At 45.6% G+C, this 25,105-nt stretch overlaps 1 protein-coding gene across 1 annotated transcript in view; it reads right to left on the bottom strand.

The window, feature by feature from the left end:
• The window catches only part of MAP4K1 (mitogen-activated protein kinase kinase kinase kinase 1), an 869,227-nt gene that overhangs the window by 7,505 nt on the left and 836,617 nt on the right, over window positions 1-25,105 (bottom strand). Inside the window, exon 31 of the mRNA XM_069644317.1 lies at window positions 658-713. Within this exon, the coding sequence (XP_069500418.1) occupies window positions 658-713 (56 nt within the window). The remainder of the gene's footprint in view (window positions 1-657; window positions 714-25,105) is intronic.

Here is a 25,105-nt window from a genome sequence, read left to right as displayed (position 1 = left end):
AAAATAGAGGGCATAGGGAGAGTTAGGGAGAAAGAGAGAATAGGGGAAGGCGAGTGTGAGATAGCACTGAACCCCCATATTATGCAGTTTTGATTACAGGCTCCAGCCTCCAACCTGGAAAGATCAGCTCATCTATGTTCCTCAGTCGGTTTCAACTAAGGACACATTGACATTGAACCTTCTTTATTCCATAGAGAGGGCAGCTAGACAGGAGACCCTGTCAACACTAACTGCATCTCACCTACCACATAAATGCCATGACTAATAAGGACTATCCCAACACGTGATCATGCCCACCTGATGTTTCACACCAATGGACAGCCTCACGCCTTTGCACATTAACAGACCATTCAAAAGATGCGTGCATCCACACATACAATGCAGATAGAACAGTGAATAACATAGGGCGAGAAAATGTTAGGAACTAGAGAACAGAGACACGAGAGGAATAAGAGACAGAACAGAAAACACATAGGTACGAAGTTGGTTGAAGGGAAGGTGTTAGAGATCAAGGAAAGACAGGAAGGAACTGGAGAAAGGAGAGCGAGTGCCACACATTGACACATCAGTAAAATGATATCCAATCACAAGCAGGCTACCAACAAACACAGTAGAGATACCAAGTCGTATCCCTCATCTCTCGTGGAAACATTTTACCTGCTGGAGTTCAGGAGGCGGATCTGACGTTTATCATCCCGGACATCCTCCATCACCTGCAGAAACGACAGTAACTGCCATCATGAGAGGGAAAAAACAAACTTGGAGGGGAGGGGGGGTAGGACATGTGTGGAAAGCCAGGCCCCCACTAGTTCATAGAGTCAGATCCAGCAAGTATCTCAAGTCATCATCACACATGAGGGCATTTTGGTAGACAGAGATGAGAGCGTTCTGTACAGCCTAGCCTGTTTTTGCTGACGACTGGTGCCTCTTTCTTACTGTCATGTTCCCTCTGTGCATTGCTGTTATTTCAGTGTCTGTCAGGCACAGATGTGAACCGTTTCAAGTCCCTTGCCACCCTGCAGTGGGGAGACCACTGGCCCCTGGGTACTTGGTGAGCGGGCGGAGGGCCGCATAGTGAGAAAGAACCTGCGGGGACTTGAACATAAGCTGACAAAAATATGAGTGAGCATCTCTGCATAATACGAGTTTCTTTTCTGTTTACTGGGTTCCTGAAGGGATTTGAGTCTTTTTGCTCAACTCCCCCCACGATCCCCACAGTACGCCGAATATGACAGAAAACAAACCCAATTCTTTGTGGTTCTATTCCCACCCTCGATGTCAGTAACGGCACACGTTATTTACCTCTATGCCCACACTCTTTGCATCAGCGGCGCTTCAGGTCAGGCAAGTAAAATGGCTTCTTTGGGCTAAACTGCACAAGACCCCCAGACTCGTATGTAGTGGAAAAGGTTGTTTTAATGTGACAGGCCAAAGCTTACGATAAAACGCTAACCCAGCTCTTTGGCCTTACAGACTACTGATTGTTAATTAATTAATTAAATCCTGCATTAATTCCTGTCCCTTGTTACCTCCCCTCCATTACTCCCACCCTTCTTCCCCCATTGTCCCCCATCTTCTCCCCAAGGCCACACCCCTCCTTCTTCCATACTTATTCACCTTTCTTTTACCCCCAGGCTAGCCAGTCCGTACAAACAGCGGTACCACCCTCCTTTACTGTGCTAATACCCCTTTTTGCTTCCTCCAACCATCCTCCAAAGGACCATCTCCTCCTTTTACTCTTGTTCCACCAGTGCTCCCCTCAACACCTTTCTCTCTCCTCCCACTCTTGGCCGCGGAGCCTGGCTGTCCTGCCACATCAGCAACAACAATAAACCATTGAACACATCAAACAGCACCCCCTAATGTCCCAGCCTGTCACACCAACACCCTCACCCCTTTGTAAGCCACCAAGCCTTTTTTCCTGTGCTCCCAACCCCTGATAAGAAAACATTCACTGGCATTTATAAGCACGGGGTGGGAAGTCAAGAAACGCAACACCATTTCCAACTGTCGCTGCTCCCAACCTTCCCAGCCCCATTTTATACCGAGAAGTGGGCACTTTGGCCCCAGCACTGTTCGCTGGCCGAGGTGCAGTGCTGAAATCACCCCAGGGGAATCGCGCACTCCCCAGGAGACCCTTTGGGCTAAATTGCTAAAGAAATCACAGACTTGCATGTGGTGGAAAAGATTGCTCTAAAATGCTAACCTGGTTTTTCAGCCTTACAGAGTATTGATCATTAACAATTACAGTTCATTAATTAAATCTTTCATTTATTCCTGTCCCATGTTCCCGCCCCTCCCCCTCAGTTCCTCTCACCCTTCTTCCCCCTTTACACCCCATCTTCTCCCTGAGGCCACACCCCTTCTTCTTCCATACCACTTAACCCCTCTTGTACCCATCGGGCTAGCCTGTCCATGCAAACAGCGCTACCACCCTCCTTTACCAGGCAAGCACCGCTTTTTGCTTCCCCCAACCATCTGCCAAAGGACCATGTCCCCGGCACCCAGAAAACCCTCCCCCGAGGTGTTCTTTCTACCCCAACCCCAACTCTCATCTATCTCCACCTCTTTACCAATTCTCCTACCTCCATCCTCAAATCTAGCAAGTAATATTGATTACCCATTACCTACAGGTGCACTCCATCCTCTCGAAATAAATCAAACTCCTTGTACTTAATGTCCTGGTGTGTCACTGTCCGCACCCCCCATGACCTGCAGAATGTTCCCATTACCCTGTTGATCTTTTTTCGTGTACGCTCAACTGCCCCTTCTTTGATAGCCCCCCTCCAAACCTTACCTAAGAATCAACTATGTCCAATACAAAGAAACCATTGGCCAAAACTCCCTCAGTCAGCTCAAATCCCTCTTCAATTTATTTATCAGCGCCACCCCTGGCTCCCTGACCAAACCTTTCGCTCCCAAGAGGAAAAACAGTGCTGCTGCAGCCCATGCCGCTCCCTGAACCGAGACAGCCTGGGCAGCAACTGGTCCCGCTTTAGACCTCCCACCCCCGACCATCTCAAGAATGCAACTGCATAACAGCGTCCCAATTGGGTACAGAAAATTCGCTTTTCAGCCACTCTCCCAGCTCATTCCACCATGGATGGCCACAGATCCATATCCGGGGAACCTCACTGCTCCCTCCAGCTGCATCTGCAAGAGAAATGTACATGAGATACCCTGTTAACAAACTCCCCCCATTTCTACCCTCCCCTCCCCTAACCACTCCCCTTCCCAAGTTCTCTTATTTACACCTTGTATTTTGATGACTTCCAATGGCATAATCTCTTCATTCCCCCTTCAGTTAAGACCAACTTACTCCCTTCCGATGCCGCACCAATCCTGAAAGAATGAGTCCATAATGCTGCCAACCTCTTCCTCATCCCCCCAGAACCTGCCCTGCCATCACCCCTTCTCCATTCTCATGTTGGCAAACTAAACCTTCCCTACCTGAACCTCCTTCACCATGTTATACCAGCCCTGGCTAGGCACAAATCCTGTCCTCCCCTGTCCAAATGAACCCAGAGCTGTTTGCCTTTCTGATCCATTTTGAATTACTGATCTTAACTGAACTTGCAGCCAATCAACCCTCCACTAAATGCAGTGCTCTCCCTCTCATAGCTGCCATAGCTCCTCTGGGATCTGGTGCCCTTCAAGCTCTGCTTCGAGTGCCAACCGATGGAATCTCTGTCACTGAAAATGAGATAATGCATCAGCGATGCCATTATCCTTTCCTGGCACATGCGTTGCCTTAAACACAATATTCCACCTCAGGCACTGCAGCACAAACTCATTCAAAAGCCTGGACACCCTCTGATCCTTAGTAGACTGTCTGTTCGCCACATTAACCACTGCTGTATTATCCACATTGAAGTTCACCTTGTTGTTCTCCAACTCTTTGCCCCACAATGCCAAAGCAACCAGAAATGGAAAGAACTCCAACAATGCAAGGTTCCTCCCTCCCTTTCTCCAGTGTGGTGGCCATCTCTCTGCACGCCATCTCCTTTGCCAGTACACCCCAAAAACTCCTGCTCATGAGGCATCAGTGAAGACCTGTAGCTCTCAAGCCACTGAGTCCCCTAGCAGCCACATTGACGCTCCATTAAAATCCCCCAAGGAATGCAACCATACACTGCAGTCATTCCTGAGAGTCCCTGACACCCTTATTCTGTGGTGTGGTTGTTTCGCCCTGGTAAGACCTTGCCATGCTTCTGCAGAATGTCCGTCCCGGAGCCACAACACGGCACACAAAATTCAGGTGTACCAGCATCTGTATTTCTACCAGCGTCACTTTGCACGCCCCATCACCTTCTCCAGTAACTGGGCCAATTTGTTCACCTTGTCGTCCGGCAGGTGTGAGGTCATCACCACCAAATCCAATCCATTCCCCAAAAAGGTCAGGACCACTGTCAGCCTCTCTGCCTTGTCTTCCACCAGCGGAACTCCCAAATCATCTATCAACTCCTGGAAAACCTCTAGCATCTCCTGACACTCCTACTTTCTCCCCGCCCCACTGATAAACAAAAAATCATCTAGCTAATGCAACACTCCTTCAAACCTGATCTGCATGTGAAACACCACTGCAGGAAAGATCTAAAACTCTCAAACAATGCACTGGACACTGCCTATCCCATAGGCGGCACTTTATCCACAAAAATCTGGTCTTCAAACTGCATCCGCAACAACCAAAAATCCTCTGGATGCACTGGCAGCAACCTGAACGCAGACTTGATCTCACACTTGGCCATAAAAGCTCCCTTTCCTTTCTCTCCGCAAGCTCCATCCCCTGATCCATGCTCGTGTAAGAGACCATACAATGATTTTGGTCATTGACATGTCCTCTGGCCATGACAAATGGTGGATCAGTGTGAACTTCCCTTCAACCTTTTAGGCACCACCCCATGAGGGGACACCACCAAATCACCGAGCAACTCCACAAAAGGTCCAACTACCCTCCCCTTTGCGACTTCTTTCTCCAGCTTCAGCCTTACAATGTCTGGTCTGTGCCGTACAGACTTCAAGTTTTCCACCCACCTCCACCCCTAGGTCCTTGATACCCCAGCTTAAAACCCTCTCGAAACCCTTCCCCAAAAATCTTTGCTGCTTCCCTGTCTGGGTAAAAGCACAGCCATTCTTCCATCTTATCCAACTTAAATGGAGTATAGACCTTTCCCCACAATCCCAATCCCTGCACCCCTGCCCCTCCCTCTGATTCCTGTAGCAACACATTGCATGACAGCGTGCTGTCCTGCGCACCTGCTGCACTTGTGCTTAAACCTACAGACAGTCTTGGAGAACCCTTCCTTGTTGAATGGCCAGCATGCTGCTGACGGCGGCCCTCTGCCTCCTCCCCCACCCCGTCTGAGGTGGGGCGACCATCAAAGGGCTGGTAAGGCACAGGCAATCCGCTTACTGTGTGCAAAGTGGGCGTTGGATGTGTGGGCGCCATCTACTGTAACCACAAATGCAGGTCACTCTCACCCCACACTGCCACCTGGTCCTCCCCATCCTTGTCCTAATTTCCTAATCATACCTCACCCATGCAAAACCACCAAAGCTGACAAATGCCTTCCTAATGACGTATAGATATTTGAACAACGCCACACTCCCCTCTGGGTAATTCTCACAGTACACACTAGCATATATTAAAAAGGCTGGCATTGAATTATTAATCATTACAGGCACCTTTGGCCTCGATAGCAGCTCCTTCTCCTTTAATCCCTCTCTTGGCCTCACTTCCTTCTGTAGGAGCTTAAATACATCCACACATTTCCCCACTGTGAGAAACCTGAACGTGTTTCACCCGCTAGTCCGCAAGGATCTGTCATCCAGGTGGCCAGGACATGGCCATCGCTTTTGGATCCAGTTCCTGGGGGGTCAACCAGTGTGGGAGGATCACATGTGTAAGGGGTCTTCGGGGAGTGGGAGTGGGACACCGGATGGTGAGATGTGGTTCTCCTTCTGTGTAACACCTTTACCCCATCTCGAGGATACTCAGGATCTCAACCCCCCACTTTCTTAACACAAACACTTTCTCACGGACAGCTTGCTATGAGAGAAAACAGACTAACACTAGCCGTATACCTGACATGTCCCAATACAATGGTGAGGCCTAGTCAGCAATTACTGACCATCACGCACACATGCAGCTTTATAACATGACTCAGGTGTATAAAGATAGGGGACTGCGAAGGAGGAGGGAGAAGGCATTGTACCAGCGAGGCAAAGCACATGAGGAAACAGCAGTTCCAAGATGGCAGTTTCACATGAGGAGAAAGATGGCGAAACAGAAGGGGATCACAAGGAAAAAAGTGCCCTTGACCTTTTCGACAAGGAACCGTTACTATCACGAAACCTCAAGAATAGAAAGCTTAAGACCAGGAAACCAGTCTGAAGAATCCACATTGTGTGTCAGAGATAGCTGGGGCACTCCTGTGTCGATAATCAAGGCGGTTAGAATCGTCTGCTGCCATGGTACTTTCCTTGGCTCAAAAAACAAAGCAGCACCAGTGAAATAAACACAGCCGGTGAGTTGGGGGAGACAATACCAGACCAGTCTGTGTTCAAGCCAAGTTTGCAAGCTGCAATATTGCATGGTGAGCGCTGAAGCGACCAGTATATGAAACATATGTGATAACCAATGCAAGTAAAATTGAACAGCAGATGAGTAATTGAACTTTGAAGCCAAGAGACGATACCTTTGACAGAGAGGTCTGGCACTGTGTGTGTGCTCATTCGAAGGTCTCTGTAAGGTATCCAACTCAGAGTTGACAAAGGTGAAAGAGTGGCAAAGAACTGTGCATCGAATTGGTCCTGCAACGGGTCAAGCAAAATCCTGTGCACACTCGAAAGTCTTCGATGTTGATACTGCCCAGAAAGTTGACAACAAATTAGAGAAAGTTTGTCCGAGCCCGAACGAGGGAGATCAATTGAAAGTTCGGGGTTAAAGCAAGTTTGTGTTAGAGTGAATTAAATTGGTCCTAGCCCGGCTGAGGGAGACTGATTGAACATTGTGTTAATATGGATCTGAGCCCGGCTGAGGGGGATCCGGGTTGAATAGTGAATCACTGAAGAAATTGGATACATGAAAATCCTACGAGCATTGTGTTAAAGGGAATCTGAGCCCGGCTGAGGGGGATCCGGGGTGAACCGTGAATCACCTGAGAAATTGAGTGAAATCTTGAGAGGAAAATAATGTATTGTTTGTTTGTCGCATCAGGCCCCCTGAAAGAAGAGACTTTGAAAGGCAAAGAGACTTGGGCATGGAAGGTCCTGATGCTAATGTTTGAACTGCACCCTCGTGCTAGAGAAGCCAGAGACTGTGCTAAGCTTGAGTGTGCTGCATTGTCCTGTGCTGAAAATGGGGGGAAGGTAGGCAAACGGCCTGAATAACCTGCCATATCATTTCTTGAACACTTCTTTCTTTTACATAACATTGTTTCACACACTATTTGTATTTAGCAGTAACGATTGGCAGTAGTTTTTTTTTAGTATAGAACCTTTTGTTTTGACAAGACACCACTAGGACTGCGTTATAATTTTTTGATGGTGGTAGCTTGCTCCCATCTTTAGATTTATGAGTAGATGGGCATTTTTCAACCCTTTTTGAAGTTCAATAAACACCCTTGAACTGTGGTCACTTGTAAATGTCTTACTGTTGATACCATGCCTTCCTTACACTGCCATTAAATGCGCCCCTGGTGGCTTTGTGATACCAATATATGCCAACGTCTTCAACTTCTCTGTCCAGGGTAACAGTCCTGGATCTTTCCCTTCTTCCACCAACTACTGGGGAGGGCATCCACCTCCTAGCCCCTGCACTGTTTATCAGACACTTTTTCCCCTGGCCCCCTCCTTACTGCCGTAGCCACCTTCTGCTCCCCTACATTATCCCCTTCTACAACCCCCTTCCCTTTCACCTGAGTCCTGCAACTCCCCTTCCCTGCCGGCAACACTTTGTGCCTTTGGACCCTCACCACCCATTTCACTTTCTGCTTGTGAGTTAATTTTGGGGAGACACTCCCTGCCGGGGAGCTACAGCATTTGGAGTGCATGTTATGGAGGGTGTCCTTTCCTCCACGAATCAGATATCAATACATAAAAGCCAACCAGGTCACGCACATCCGAAAGCACACCCTCCTTATCACTCTGATGGTAAGGTGATCATGTTTTGGTGGTTACATTATTGCCCAAATCTCAGACCACAAAAGAATAAATTCCGACCACAGGATCTTATGGAAGGTATTTAGACCTTACTGTTGCTAGCCTGACTGCAATGCTTGTCATAATAACTTGTTTGTTTATACAGTGCTTGCAAGAACGGAAGATGCCACCTCGGAACACAGTAAGTAACAGGTGCTACTATTGTATTGTAAATCCCAATGGTATTCATTAAGTTTATTAACCTTAAGAAGATGTCGGGGCAGAAATGGCCCTGTCTGGATTTGAGTCTTGGCCTCAGGTTGTACACAGATCTCAAAAGTGAGAGATTAACTGAATGGGATATATCATGATGCGGAGACCATCTCACTTTAAAGTCTCCATGGTCCTTCCTCTCCAATATGAGGATTCTGGGCTGGACATCTCTTGATGTCAATGTACACTCTGAAGTATACTCTTGGTGGAATGTAGTGCATTTTACTATAACACCCTACATGCATACATGCATACATGTAAAGGGCTGGTCTGGTACTAAAGGTAGACAAATAATGGTGCCTCCTCTCTAGTTTCCATTGGAGATGACACCACAGGAAGTTAAAACACATCAAGAGACATCCTCGGTGGCATTATGTGAAGAGACATTATGACCTTCTGTCCTCAATGGCATTTTGTCAAATGAAATGTCTGGAACATCAGCATAAAGGGTAAAAATGCCCCAGTATATTTTAAATTAACAAAAGTCCATAAAATGCCCTTAATGCTATTTAGACATATGATCTTTATGATATGATATGATAGTTTATTTATATAGCGCCTATACACAATGTGTTTCAAAGCGCTTCAAGGCAAGGGAAGGGAACAAGGGTAAACACAATGACATTCTTACAGGCCATGAACAGTAAGGATGTGAAATTAACTATTGTACTCGGCCTGACGACATTTCAGATAGTGCAAGAGCTAAGACATAGATAAGGAAGGGAGGGGGAGAAGGGGAAGGAAATGTAAACAGACAGGCGACTACCGTACTAGGCCTGACGACATTTCTGGTAGAGCCGGAGAAAAACAAAAGGTGAGGGAGAGGGGTGCAGAAAGGTAGGGGAGGACCAAAACAAGCGACTATCGTACTAGGCCTGACAACATTTCAGATAGTGCTGGATGGGTCGTGGTGAGGGTTACATTAAGGGGAGGTGGGAGGAGACAGAAGAGGTTCCTATCATACTAGGTCCAGGGACAATTCTGATAGAGTAAGTGCATAGAAGAAAGTAAGGGGAGGAGGGGAGGAGATAGGAGAAGGGAGAGGATGGGAGAACAGAGAGTAAGCACTCAAAAGAGTGGAGAAGCAAGAGGGGAGAGCGAATACAACTGCAGAAGTCAGTAGTAACACATCATGTTGCAAGCCAGGATACAAGATGAAGACGGAAACAGCATAATTCAGGGCCACCGTGAGTACAAGATGAAAAGGAAGTCCAGCATGAGAGTTGAGAAAGGGTGACGCACCGTAAATCTATGAAGTCCATAAAAGTCAAATCCAGCATTGGCCACAAGACGGTGATGGTGAAACCAGAATGTATCAGGACAGACTCCTGCAGAAGTAGGCTGGAGGGGTCAAGGAGGGGGGAAGCCTGGTAGAAGAATCAAGCAAAACAGGCAACATCTGTGTGTGAGAAGGGGGGGCAAAAGGGAACATCACGGGAGACCAGAACGGGTGGGGATGGCCTGCGGAGACAGAGGGTGTAAACACATGTTGGTGCATGCTAGCCTGCTGTCTGAGCAGGGGGTCGGCCCCTGGGTCCTCGTGGTCTGAACAGGTCAAAACAGGAATTGTCCTTTTCTTCGTTTGCCCTTCGCTTCGGACGTCCGGGCGAGAGACGCCCTTGATCTAAGAGTTAAGAGCAGGAAGGAAGAGGCAGGGCTAAGAAGGTGGGTGGTGCTTAGGCCGGGTGATCTAGATCCACTTGCACCTGCTCCCCAGCTGCAAAGGAAAAGAGCCTGGAGGGCTACTTAAGTAGGCAAAAGAGCGGCAAGCAGGACTTTGTAGCTCTTGGCTCTTCTTTCACTGAAGGCACCAGTCGTGTCTATGTAGTCTAAGCATGCTGCTGCAATTGCTCCTTCAATTGATAGAAAGGTGAGATCCCAACTCAGTAGATGCGTCCGGGGCATTATTGAGAATGGACATCTCTAAGGGCAAGCAAACAAAGCACATGAAGCCTTGGGCTTTGTTAATGGACTTGACTGGCAAGATAGTGTCATGGGTTAAGCACTCGTTGCTGAAATCTGTGTATGCTCCCGGCAACGCCAACTCAGCCTTTCATTCTCCCCAAGTTGTTAAATGAGGGCCCGTTTCCGTTGGATACTAATGATTGTAAATATTAATGGCCTCTGTAGACTGCTTTGACAAAAACACTATAAATAACAGAATATTATTATTACTATATGTGTTAAAGAACTTTGCAAGGTATTCACTAATCAGGGATGAAAGCAGCAAGGTTGAACATCTTTTGAAACAGTCCAGAGGGCCTCAGAACATCTGGTACCATAATGTGTTATTTCTAGCATTTCTTTTCTAAGTCTTCCCTCTACTCACTGTAGTCTAGGGATGCAGAAATATCTGCTTCTAGTGGGGGAAGTGTGAGTCCTGGTCCAACAGCTGCAATTGGGAAATGTTGAGCATTCATATGGCTTCCTCATCTTCAGTCTGCAGAACCTCTGTTCTGCGGATGCAACAGCCACTCGGCTAGAAAGTCGAAATCTTCATGCAAGTGCTCAATCTGTACACGTAATTAGCACCAGGCTGCATCATCTCTCACAAGTTCAGGTCATTTAGTCTAAATCTATAGTGGTCTGCTTTCCTTGTTCCGCGATGTTGCCTTGTTACCATCCTCCATTTTGTTCCCCATGCTGCCAGTCTCGTTTTACCTTACCGTGTACTGTCAGCCAGTCGAAGAGGTGAGTGCGAGCATTTTTCGTGTGGCAGGATTGGCATGGGCCAGGAGCGGGCACGGCGCCAGCCTCTCCTCTACGTATACGCTGAGCCTGCTATCTGCATGTGCCACATTCTGCTCATCCTCCATGCCCTGTCCCGGTTTTTGATGCATGCTTGTGTAAGATATGATATGATATGATAGGCTATTTATAACGCGCTTAATACCCAGAGGTTTCTAAGCGTGGACCCGGGGATCGGACCTGTGTTGCTCCGTGTCATCTTGCTTCCAAGGCAAGCAGGTTGCCCCTGAGCTATCCTCCCGAGACAAGAAGGGGAGTGCACACACCCAGATTCTGCTGGGTGCTAGTGGCCAGTAAGCACCCAGAGCCCTCTTTGTCATCTTGGACTGGCGGGAGATTTCTGGCAGATCTGCCCCACGGTCCCCCACAGAATCGCCCAAACATATTGAAGAACTTCTAAGGACATATCTTTTTCTGGTAGGCCAGGAATAAGGGAGTTAATTTACTGAAACACGGAGTTCCCCCACTCAGAAGAATGAACCCCAACTGCTGTGCTAACCGACCGACGCGACCGAAGATGTGGCAGTCGCGAAATCTCTACTTTTCCACTGTTTACCTCTTTAAAGCTGAAAATAACCTAAGAACGGTGTAAGCTGCTGAAAGCATCTATGAACGCACTGTGCTGCCGCATCAACGAGAACACAACACAGTACCACTGAATGCACTCGCGCGACCTCTATTCATGCCAGTCCCTCACATTGAAACATTTACATTTTCTTTGTAAATTCCCATCTACGTTTGAAGTCACTTCCAGTCTCTGGTTCTTCTGTTCTGTTGTTTGTTTAAAGGCCTGTAAGTGTAAAACCCTCTTGGCGATACCTTGGTAAGAATGTAAGAAATTCATCAGCATGTTTCACGGCCATATCAAGTTGCGTGCTTTCACTCGTATCAGTTTACTGACTGACAGTGTTTGCCACAACAACATGTCCGCCCGCGTTACCAAGCGTAGGGGGAATTGACATGACGAAGGCTCTGGTGCCAGCAGTCATGTCGCTTCACTTCAGATGGTCACGTCAGGGGCAGTTTCAGACACTTGCATTCGTCCTTTAGTTGATGCATTTGTCTGAAGACTGGCAGCTTTCCTGCTTGCCACATTCCCACCGAGTAGAAGAGGCACATAGGAGGGGCAATGAAACTCCCACTTCTTTCAGCATTGTCTTTCTTTATGTCGATGCAGAATGGTGCAAAGTCACTCAATGATACCAAAGAAGGTTGTTGCCTCAGTGGTTTGGATTCAGGGGAGGACTGGCAACTTTTGGCATGTGGACAAGTCTAATTCGTTGGCGCATGGCACAGTGCAGTGGCCAAAGCCTGCAATGCAGCAGCACCAAATTCCACAACAGAATAACTCAATACCAATCTCTGCGCCCCAACACATTAGCAAGTATATATAGTTGACATTATTGACATTACTTTCTTTTTATGCAACATATCTTTCAGTTATGTTTGTGGTTTCTTAGAGAGCCGAACCCCAGGAAACTCTCCCACATACCCACCACAATAACATTATTTCACCAGGGTCATGTAATGGGTGAAATGGGATAGCTATTAATATGAGCCCAGGTTTGCTTGTGTCTCACTTTGCAATGTGACAGCCGGCTACATCTCCTCCATTCGCATCAGATCCCGTCATTAGTATTAGACCAATGAAAAGAGGTGGCAAAGCTAGAGCTGAGCCCGAAATGAACCAGAGGTCTGGCTTCTCTCTCCGAGCCAAACATGAGTTGTCACAGAAAAAGACCCATTCCTGCCTTCCTGCCTCCCCAGCCCACAACATAAAACCCATACCTGGCACTCTGTCTGCCGTTCCAGTCTATACACATAACATCCTCACTTGGCAAACTGCCTCCCCACAAGTTTACATTATCACAATGGTTACAATTATAATAATTTATGGAGTAAAAATGTAGATCATAAATCCCACATGAGTGATAACTTTCTCTGCAGATAGTTAGGGAAAATAAGGCACAATGATGAAAAGTGATTTGCCCAGAATCACATATTTATGAAGTTTAGAAGGTGGGGCTTTGGGTCTTGTCTTCTTGGTTCTACAGTTTCCAATTTAGAAAGCAGGGGAGACTTCATCTTCTCCTATTCCATCTTCAATATTAACATTTAAAAACACACTTTCTGCAATGTTGTAATTCAAGGGATAAACTAGTACACTGTTCCATAAATCTGGCTTTCAAAACACCAATTTATCTACAAGAGGGAAGCCTTTTAATAGTTTGTATCCTGTGGTGAAACCATCTGAAAGTACACACAATTGTACAGACTCAGATTATAAATATAATGAAAATTCACTATAGTTATAATCTTAGTCTGTGTAATGGTGTGTATTTCCAACGCACCAGGTCACATGATAAAGCACCCTGTAAAAATATAAGAGAGGCTTTAATTGAAACATATGTTCATAAGGCAAGTATGCATAACCCTGTCAAAAAAAGAAAGTGGCTGAGTCGGTCCAACAATCAGGGCAGTGACATGCAGGTCAGGCAGAGATCTGAGTTACAGTTAATCAACTTGCTGACCTACCTTTACAGATTTGTACCTCTGCCTCATGAACCCTAGTTTCCCTACTGATCACCCTTCAGTGCCTATCCCTTTCACCAGATTCTTGATGTCCCTTTATTTCCCCTTAATTACAATTGACTTTCAGAGCTCTGTTACCCCTTTTCTCCATTCTTTAACCCTTAATTTAATCTCCTTCCCTTACCTTGATTTCACCCTTTTCCGTTGCCTACATCGCTTAGTCACAAGTTCCTTACCCCCCTCCATTGCCTTGGCTCACATGTAGAACGTACACCACCTTGATTTGCCAGTCAGCCTATGGGATCTGTACGTGTACAGCGCACAGTGTAAGTCGCCAAAGGGGCTTGGCTTTCACTGTGGTCCCAAGTTTCTCTTTCTTGGAAAGCCTGCTGCATATTTAAATTCATGTACGCAAAGGGAACTGTAAGGGGAGACTACCTGGGATTTGGAGATGGCAAGGGAACAAGAGCGACCTGTTATATTTATTTGTGATTTCAAGGAAGGTGGAGTGTGTGCATGTGTCTGTGTATGTGCTTATGTTTGAGTTTCTGTGATTGTGGTGATATGTTTGAGTGTATTTGTGACTGTGTAAGGTACAGGTGTAAGGATGTATACATGTACATGTGACCGTGTATCTATATATCTGAATCTGTTGTTGATATGCATGTGTGTCTTTGGCTTGTCGCAATAGTGTTCTGACCCACTCTATGCTGATTGGCCCTCGCACACAATTACTGGCCCTGACAACATGATGAACTTGCTCTCGCTCCCCGCCCCCCAGACGATCATACATGCCCCCTGTCCCTCGGACCCCCCCATCTTCCCCTGCAAGGACCACCAACTCTATAACCAGCACAAACGTTTATCTAACAACTCCTGTAAATCGGATTGCACCTTGGATGTGGCCGCTTAAAGGTGTCTGGTCAAAATGCTCATTCAGACAGACCACTAGAGATACAGACGGTAATTAGGCCAGTTTCAAACTATGGATAGCTATGGTCACACACTTAGCTGGATCTCCCTACCTAATCATCAAGGGCTTACCCAAGCATTCAGAACGCTCAACCCATAGGTCTCACTGGGGGTAGGGAGGAAATGCACCAGCTCAACCGGGGCAACTGTGCCCGGAATGCACTTTGTTGGCTTTTGGTGGTAGGAATAGAGATACATTAAGATGAACTTAGATGGGTCTTTCCGTTGGGGACGGGAAGAATACCATTGGTCCTAGGACATAGGTGGCAATATCTATTTAACTTAATTTATTTCCTATTGTACTAAACGAATGACACCAGGCAGGTCCTTCCAAGAGGTAGTATGCTAACCCCACAAGAAGATGCACTCGAACAACCAGTCTATTGTCTTGAGAGTCCCAAGAAAACGACACAGAAGAAAAATGTGTCCGAGTCTAACGGAAGTATTAATCATACCACGTCTGTGGACACATCCCGCAGACACGGCTCCCCATCCATGCACTCTAGAATGCAGTTATGGCTATTTCAAATCCGGTCTAGCAGCTTGCATAGCCATCCACACTGAAACCCCTGACATGCCTCAACACCTCTACCATTAGTATTCAGCGAAAACCTAAGTTCAAATTCGTCTAGCTGGGAACACATTGAGTCTCCTACAGTAGCAATCTGTCTTAAATGGCTAACAACACCCGCCCACGTGCCTGACCTCTGGGTTGCTTTCCTGAGCCTAACCAGCCCTCCAAGCCCTAATCCTGGCTGGTAGAATTCAAACAGGCATCTTAAATTAAACTCTTATAACTCTACAATACCTGGACTTTGGTCCCTGAGGATGTTCCAACCACAAAGTGCATTGAGGCCATACAAATGGGGAAATGGTGCTATATACATGACAACTACAATACACAGCAATGCCAAATGATCATAGACTTAGGAACTCATTCAGAGTTGGGTGGTAACATTAAAATCAGCAGTATTTGGCAAGCACTGCCAATTTTACCATCCACCCATTTCAGGGACTGATCAAATACCACCAGCGGTATTCCATGGGAATGCTGGTGGCTGTATTTTAGAGTGTAGATGTTCTTCTGAACATCCAGCGATTGCTACCTCCACCTATTAGGTAGAGGTAAAAAATCCAAATTGGCCCAAATCGTTTAAAACGTTTTATTATTGTACGGGAGGTTAGAAACAGGTGCTTCCCTTCAATACGGTCAAAAGAGTTTTTTTCATAAAGGGCCTTGTTAAGGGGGTGGAAATGTGGGCATCTCTGATGCCCCCCTCTCACCAACCTACCCATGTACCATGCATGATTAAAACGTACACTGGTGGTACGAGCCAGCAAGCACAACCAGGAGAGAACCACCATTAATGGGAACTAGACATACAACACACCGACTCAGGCAGACACAAGAACAAACAATAACGCACAAGGGAAAAAAGGCAAATTACACTGCATCCTACTCAACGTAAGATCCATGGCAAGAAACACAACAGAATTCCACAACCTCCTAAGCGAGGAAGGCACAGACGCGCTCCTTCTCACAGAAACATGACTATCAGACAACTACAAAACTATAGCGCACAAAGCCATAACAGACAACTTAAGACTAATTGTTAGTATAGTTTGGGCACTAGGCTTAAACTCGACTTGCGCTTTACTCAGGGTGTTTCTTGGTTTCTTTCAGTTTTACTTGAGCTGCGAGGTTGCCGGTCATTAAGGTGTTGCCACAACTCGTGTCTTAACAAGAAATTGTATTTGTCTGGTTTACCTTGCGCTTAGGATCATTAAAGACACTTGATATTTTAGGGTTGATAGTATTAGGTTTTAATCTTTGATGGCATAGTTATTGTTGTTTGTCAGTTGACACCGAAAGGAACCCGAAAGGAGACGATATTCTCCAAGGAACAGACACACTCTACAAGGGGGCACCCATGGGCAATGACAGGAAACTGAGCCCCCGCAAACTGCAAAATGTGGAAACAATTTAAGGAATATTAGCCATGATAAAGACCCAGAGGAGTTGAAACAACAATAACGATGTCATCAAAGAGTAAAAACCTAATACTATCAACCCTAAAATATGAAGTGTCTTTAATGATCCTAATCGCATGGTTAACCAGACAAATACAAAATACATGTCATCAGAGGAGGCGGAATCGCAATGGTGCATAATGAACACATCTGTGCCTCGCCACTCCCCTCAACGGACATCGAAGACTGTGAAGCTGTCCTTGTCAAGATCAAACTCAACAACCAAGCCAACATAGTGTTCCTTCTGAACTACAGACCGCCATCCTACAACCTGAACATCGCCACGAAACTAGCAGACTCCATCGCCATCCCATCAGCCTAGCATGGCAAACTAATCAAATTCGGAGATTTCAACATCTAGTTTGAAAGACAAAACAAAACCTCAGCTAATTTTCTGTGCGCTCCTGAAAATACCCCACTTCAAGCAAATAGTAAACAGATCCACCCACAACACTGGACAAACCTTGGACGCAATCTTCTGCAGTGGAGGACTGCGCATCCACCCCACCAACACCAATGGTATGGAGCGATCACTACCTGATACCATTCTACATCAAATTCCAAATCGGCTAAAAACCTTAAACGCAATACTACACGTCACTTGGAAAAGAAACTGGGAGAGTCTAAGCTTGGAATCCTTAACAGATTTGCTAGAATCAACGCAACCAAGCACCACAGAGCTGAACGAAATGAACCCAGACTCAGCGGAAAACGTACTCAGCACCTGGATCACTGAAGTCTTAGACTGACTAGCACCAGCAAAAAATGTCAAAGCCACACCAAAAAAGCTTGCTGCAAGATGGTTGACCAAAGAGCTGAAAGAACTAAAAAGAAAAAAAACTGCAAAATGGAAAATATATGGAGAGAACATTACAACCGACCAGACTAAATAAAATACCAAAGACAACTCAGATTATACAAATCAACAGTACTCAAAGCAACAAAAGAAAATACTAAACTACAAGAATCGAATCGACAAAACAACACGCAAAAAGAACTCTTCAGAATCATCAAAGAGATAATAAACCCTTCATTCTGCAACAGACATCATCCCAACACAAGGATTATGTGACAACATCACCAACCACCTCAGATCAAAAATAGAAACACTCCAACAGACTGTCAACGCAAACTGTACTAATACAAACTCAACCACTGAGGCACGGATAACTGGCAAAACACCAATCACAGCAACACTTACCTGCTTTGAACCAATAACTGAAGAAACTTTCTCCACATTTATAAAGGACACCAACTACACAGGATCTCCAAGTGACCCTTGTCCCCGGATATCTACAAAGAAATCCTCAACCACAAAACCCCAACGTCACACTTCCGGCACCTAATGAACCTGTCGCTAATCACATTTGAAGGAGACCAATCTCCTTCAAATCGGCATAAAGAAACCACTGATAAAAAGAAAATGGAAAGTGCGGAGGATCCCAGCAACTAAAGACCTGTATCCAACCGGCCCTTCCCGGCAAAGATAAGGGGGACCCATGCATGCAAAATCCTGCTTAAATGCGTTAAAAGAAATGGAATACTCAACCACTCACACGTTGGTTTCAGACTACTGAGAGAAATGGAATCGGCACTCCTATCCATATGGGAAGACCTTAAAATAAATTAAGACAATGGCAGTCAGTCTGCCCTCAGACTACTGGACATCTCTATGACAGTCAACACAATTAGCCAAATTGCACTAATTAAAAGGCTGGTGGAATGTGACATAAAAGACTCCACCCTAAAATAGCTAACCTCCTTCCTCACAAATCAAACCGAAAGAACTTACATACTACTTTTCACCTCAAACACCAAAAACATCTCCTGCGGAGGTACAGAAGGATCCAGCCTCTACTGCCACTCTCCAACCTCTACATGTCCCCCTTGATGAAAATCATTTGAACCCACGGACTGACTGCCTACAACTACGCAGATGACACAAAACTGACCATGAAGCTACCCACGACCCAAGAACCAAACAATACCCTCAACAATTGTCTCACAGACGTCTAGAGCGGGATGACAATGAAGAACCTCAAATTGAACCCGGCCAAAACAGAAATAATGGTCTCACCCGCAGGAGGCAACGGAACCAATCCACAAATGGACTGGCCGCTAGAAATGGGAACCCAACCGCAAACATCAAATATAATAAATAACCTAGGAATGCTCATGGACAATGGATTATCCCTGGAACCTCAAGTCAACGCTATCACAAAGAAGTGCTTCTATCTCTTGAGACTCCTTGGGGGGATGCTCCTGTACCTCTCTTGTCCACATAGAACCTTACAATCATATCCCTGATATTAACAAGAATTGACTATGTAAACAGTCTCTACCTAGGAATACCTGAAAGGCTCACCCAAAAAGTGCTGCGCATCAAGAACACTGCAGTTCTGAGAAGCCTACGTTCTCAGAGGCCATAAGGATAGTTCAGGGGCAATGCGTTTGTTTTAGAAGCAAGACAACGTATAGCAACACAGGTTTAAATCCCGGGCTTGCACTTAGAAACTGGTCCCCGGTATTAAGCGCATTGTAAAAGAATAATTATAATTACATTGGCTACCAGTAACAAAGGGCATTAGATTCAAGGCCCTCTGAATAGTCCACAATCCCTCACACAGACAAGGAGTCAAATTTCTCCAGGCCAAGATCAGCCACTACCAACCAAGAAGAGACATAAGATCAAGCAACGACCTCCAAATAGAGACAAAAGCATACGAAAAAAGGAAATTCTGGAAGAACTGCATTCTCACGCTTAATTGCTAGCCTACGGAACACAATGCCTAAGGATATAAGAACCACAGAAGACCACCTCATCTTCAGGAAATGACTAAAAATATGGTTATTCAACTGCCAAATACCAGCACAAGGGGACAATAGCAGCAAAGGCAAAGAGGACTGAAAGAAATGCACAAAGGCACAATAGCACAGATAAGGGCGAATAGCAGAGAAATCAAAGAGGACCAAAATACCCCTCCACTCTCCTCCTGCCAGTCATACGCCACAGCTAGAGAGATCAGCGAAGAGTAGCCATGCCTCACATTAGACAGATCTGTGAAAGACACCACACGCATAACATCTAGACATTCTGGAAAGACCAGCCATGTAATGCATTAAATTGAAGCATGCAAACTAACCATGCGTCATTCCAGATAATTAGGGTAGTTCAGCCACGCATCGCCTTTGGAAGGTTTGCGAAGACCAGCCATGTGCCACTTTAGCTGCCAATCGTACAACAAGCTAATGCACAATTACACAGAATAATCCTTGCTGAGCAACTAAAGACCTATTGGGTGCAACCGATTTATTGCACTCAGAAGAACCAGTGGGGGAAGGTAGCCCCCAGAGCTTGGAGAGGTGGCAGGGAATATTGAAGAGCACGACTAAGTGGTAACTGGATGAGCACTGAGGACATATTTTGGAAGTACTTTTGAGATTAACCAATGTAATAATCAATCCACCCTACTCCTGCTCCTCCATCACAATCCACAACTATACCTGACTATGGGCTAGCCAAAATACACATACACACACCAAGTATTAATTAGCTTTTTCACTCAGCAAACTACAGAGACACTAAACCTAACCTCTGATGGAAAATACCAGTGCACACAATCCATAAAACCTTAGCCTTACCACACACAAACACACTGAAACAAACACCAACACAACTCCCTCAGGCATTTTACAAACAACCATGACACTGGACTCTGCCCTATGGATACAACAAACCAGTGCACACGATTATACTTCCACCCTAACCGCACACGATTCACACACCCAACATAAACACTAGTACACAACCGAGGCACTGAGTCTTACCCTTACGGTAACAAGCTGGCACGAACAAGCATCTTGCACGCAAGGCAACACACACACGCCAGTTTCTCCTGGTTCTGAACCTATCCTATCGTCCTATCCTCACTAACACACTATGCCCTCGTTTCTTGAAGAGCCACGTGAGCGCCTGGAGACCGCCCCTGGGTGGTAGCAGTGCGCAATATAAATCAACATAACACTACAATACATACTCAATTTCCACCTTCACATGGACGGTGAACATGATTGCAAACCATTTTTTTTAAATAATCTTTTTATGTTACCACCAGCGGAGGTGGCATTTCCAAAATACCTCTGGAGGTATTCCAGAAATACCACCTCCCTCGATGGTAAATTCTAAATTGGACAGATTTTCTGAAATAACTATGGTGGATATTGTAACGTTCTACAGCAATAATTCATTAAAAGAATCCACCAAACTCTGAATGTCACCTTTAGTTTGTAGTCTACTTATAATTGATACCTGAAGGTCACATCTTTCTATAGATGTTTTTCAACTGTGCCCAAAGGTGAGTGCCACAAACAATCCACCCTCTATTTTCATAGCCACTGTATACTAACATCCATCTGTGCTACTCAGGGTGCTATTAAAGTCTTTTTTAAAGAAACTCACTAGTTATAATGCAATACATCGGGACATAGGGGAAGAGTTCTTAAAGAATAAAACAGTGGACAAATTATAATAAGATATGGACCGTGATGAGCTGCTGAGGCTCGTAACAGACCAATGGGGGTGCAGTGGTGCGCACATTGCCATTCAGGGTCACAGAAGCTTGTATTTAAATGCGTGCGTTTCTGCTGGGCCATATGAACATGCACCTGTAGCTGAGGCACTTCTCACTCTCGCTTGTTCACTCTGGAGGCTTATGTGAGGGGGCCACACAGGCATATCTGCAACATTTCTGAAAACAAGACAAGTGCCTCATGTCATCTACAAAGAAGCTGAGCAGACCTTGCAGCACTCAGTTCCTTTTAGGCAGCCTGGAGTCTGATGGATGTTCCCTTTTGCAATTATTTGTTTTGCATTTTGCAGCCCTCGCTCTGTGAGCAACAGCCCAGCCAGCCTGGAGGTAATTTCCCCCCTCACCCATGCCCCCCCTCCCAGCACGCCCCTGGTTAGGCTGCTGCATCCTCCACAACTAGCTTCAAATTGTGACAGGGACAGCTATTAAAAAATAATTTTTAGATTTTATTTTAAGATTTGAACGTGCACTCCTTGGTGCTGACATTATATGCTAACCTCACTGTCATATAATTGTCCACATCAATCTGCAAGGGGAAGATTCAGTGCTTCGAGCTTAAGCAATTAATGCTTACTTTCGTCTACCAGGGGCCTGAATGCATGCAGTGCTTATTTATTTATTTATTTATGTATTTATTTATTTTCTTTGTTGGTAGCGCCCAGACCCGGCGGTTCACCGGCGCCAAGAGAGCGATACATAATAGGTTACAGAAGGTGGTAGGAAACATAGAGGTTATTTTCACATAATTAGGTTCATCGAGGAGAGACAAGCAGTACAGTTGAGTTACACATGTTTGTTAAACAGCACCGTTTTTACTTTCTCGCGGAAGAGTGGGTAGGTGGACTGACTCATGGACGGTAACACAACTATCAGTAAGTCTGACAAATTCCACACAAAAAGTCACTTGAGCTGCATGATGCCCATCAGGTGTACAGCCAACAACAGACAGAACTGCATGTGTGTCTCTGGCACAGCACAGGATTTCTTTCAGTGAAGTCCTATGGCATGAGCTCAGTCAGTTCATTCAGAATGTCTTTGCCCATATATTGTGCATGAGGTGTATTTATAGTAAGCCCAAGAACAATTCCTGATTGCTTGGTGCCTCTATAAAGCCTCCCTCCAATGAGTGGTCCCTGCTTGTCATCTTTATCATTGGAAATTTCCTGCATAGTCGAAGTTTAAGCTCAAGTCACTTGTGAATATTTGTGATGTTTTCCAGCAAATTCTCATTCCCCTTTAATGGTTGTCCGAGGTCAATTTACCTGAGTAGGGTTCTCTTATCATCTAAATCTGTGTAGAAAGCACTAATGGAATCTATGCATGTTGGATCTCCCACACTTTCCCCATTCTCTGCCAGTGCCACAGTGTCCTGGTGCTGCTGCTTGCGGAGCTCTTGCTTCAGACTGTGGAACTCAGAGATTGTGCTAGTGGTTGCAGCAATGGCTCGTGGCCACCTGCTCCAGCAAGGCGGCCCACCTTATTACTATTAGAAACTGTGACAATATGCCTCAATGTAATATGGTGTGATAGAAGCTTGCTCCATTGTTTCCAGTGCTAACAGTGTGTTAATGAAACTTCTTGTGTGACTCTGATTCTTAACAAAGACATAGATAGTATACATTACAGATCCTGCAGGTCGCACAGGTCCTGCAAGTACTCATTGCATGAAGAGCGCTTAAGTAAGCCTGGACGAACTTAATTAAATATGACTCTCAGATCCCTCAAATCCCTTTGATGTGATTCCCCCTACACAACGAGCGCAGGATGGGCCTTTGGTGCGGTTCCCAGAGGTCTGCAACCTTTGGCTCTCCAGATGTTTTGGACTACAACTCCCATCACTCCTAACCATCATATTCAATGGTGAGTGACCATGGCAGTTGTAGTCCATAACATCTGAAGAGCCACAGGTTGCAGACCCCTGCGCCTAGTTGATACACGCGTAGTAGTACTGAACACTAAAGATCTAACTCAGTACCCAATGCTTCTCGAAGGAGATATTAGTGCTTTTTACTTTTGTGTAATTCTCTTGCAAAGTGATTATTTTTCATTTATTATTGTCATTACATGAACAAATCACAAGTGGTGTTTTAGCCACTCAAATAACTAGCACCTGAATGGTTATAAAAACATGCAAATTCTCACATTTTTTTTACTTAATGTACTGTTTACTTAATGAACTATTTTTCCATGTGTAATCCACATTTTCTTAGATTGTATTATGATTAAATGTATTTACTTTGTGAAACATTCTGCTTACTTTATTGACATTGAATAGGCATTGTCAGCCTACAGTGTGCCCTGACTTTGTCCCCCATTCCTGGTGGACCTCCTGTTCGTTATACACCCAGTGTGTTGTGGCACACATGCTTGAATGCTCTAACTGCTGATGCACATGTCCATGGAGGAGTGGATTCTTAGGTCGACAGACTGCTGTGGTACCCTCCCCACAATAGCCATAACCTTATAGTGCATGCACCGTGTGGGATTAAAAAAAACAGCGGCTGGGATCCTGGGTTTCTACAAAAGAGTATGCAAGAGGTCCACTGCCAAAACTAAAGCCAGGTTAGCATTGCGGTGGCGCTGTCTGTCATGTGACTTGAGATATTTTTGGGCAGGCTCAAATGTTTCCACAGCACTGGCTCGAAGAATTGTGGGATCAATGCTATGCATTGATGGAGTTCAGGGTGTAGGGCTTGGTATCTCACTCCCAAACAATAACACTGCTGCAGTATTTACAGGGGCAATTGTGTGGACTGGTGGTGGTATGATGCTTGCCTTTTGGTCTGGGGAGGACGGAACTGCAGATCTTTTGACTTCTGTACATGTTTGCACATGGTACAGCAGCCTAGAGGATCGCATAGATGTGGTACCAATGTTGGTATCTGCCTTTCCTCGGCACACCTTTTTCTGGCAGAGTGTTCAAGAGGCCAGATTCGGTTGTTATTTATTCTGTGTGAAGTACTCAACACTTGTTGACATTCCTTGTAAGCTAACAACACACTGGCTCTGGTCATCTGGACAAGATGATACTGTGAGTGGTGGGTGCGTTCACAATGATTTGATGTGCTTCCTGATCTTTGACTGAAAGGCAGTTTCTTGAAGAAACAGTACACCGGTGGGGTGTAAGGTGGGGTGTAAACGTCTATTATCTGCATATGTTAGAATTCTCCTCGTCCTCCCTACCACTGCTTTCCAGTAGCAACACACATTCCTGTCTGGACGCTGATGGATCATAATCTTTGTCTTATTCACCATCCATGTTATCGTCATCATCATCATTGTCTGACTTCTCAGTGTCTGGAAGCAGCAGAGAGAGAACTCTGGGGTTTTCAATCTCCTCCCTCTAGTTGAACAGACCCTGTGTTGTTCTTTCCAGACTTGTGAAGAGGGTGGGGTGGAATGTGAGTTGGACGATCACTTCAATTAACCACTTGCAATTATGGCATGCCTCGTGCACACATCAAGTGTTGCTTTATATGTGAAAGGACCTCCAGCAGCTACACTCCGCCTACTCTGGCTCGTTTACAGTTACTTGGACACAGAAGGCTTGGTTCCCCTTCGGGCCTCCTACAATCAATGCTATTTTCTCCAGACTTCTAGCTGTATCTTCGAAAATTAAGAGTCATGCGAGTGTTTGTCTCACGGTCACCCAAGCTGCTCTCCCTCTCAGGAATGCCCTCTCCCTAAACTGACCACAGATGTTAATTGTGGAATTGTCTGTCTTCTTTTCACTTAATGTGTCACAGAACGCTGTGTAAGCAAAGCCTACCTGAAATCTCACTCTCTAAGTCCCCAGTCACTGCTACCTGTCCCTACCT

This window comes from Ambystoma mexicanum, chromosome 2p, assembly GCF_040938575.1.
Source record: "Ambystoma mexicanum isolate Mex_15411 chromosome 2p, UKY_AmexF1_1, whole genome shotgun sequence".
In the NCBI taxonomy this organism is placed as follows: domain Eukaryota; kingdom Metazoa; phylum Chordata; class Amphibia; order Caudata; family Ambystomatidae; genus Ambystoma; species Ambystoma mexicanum.
The sequence above is the reverse complement of the archived record's forward strand: the minus strand, read 5'-3'. Positions and strand labels throughout refer to the sequence as shown.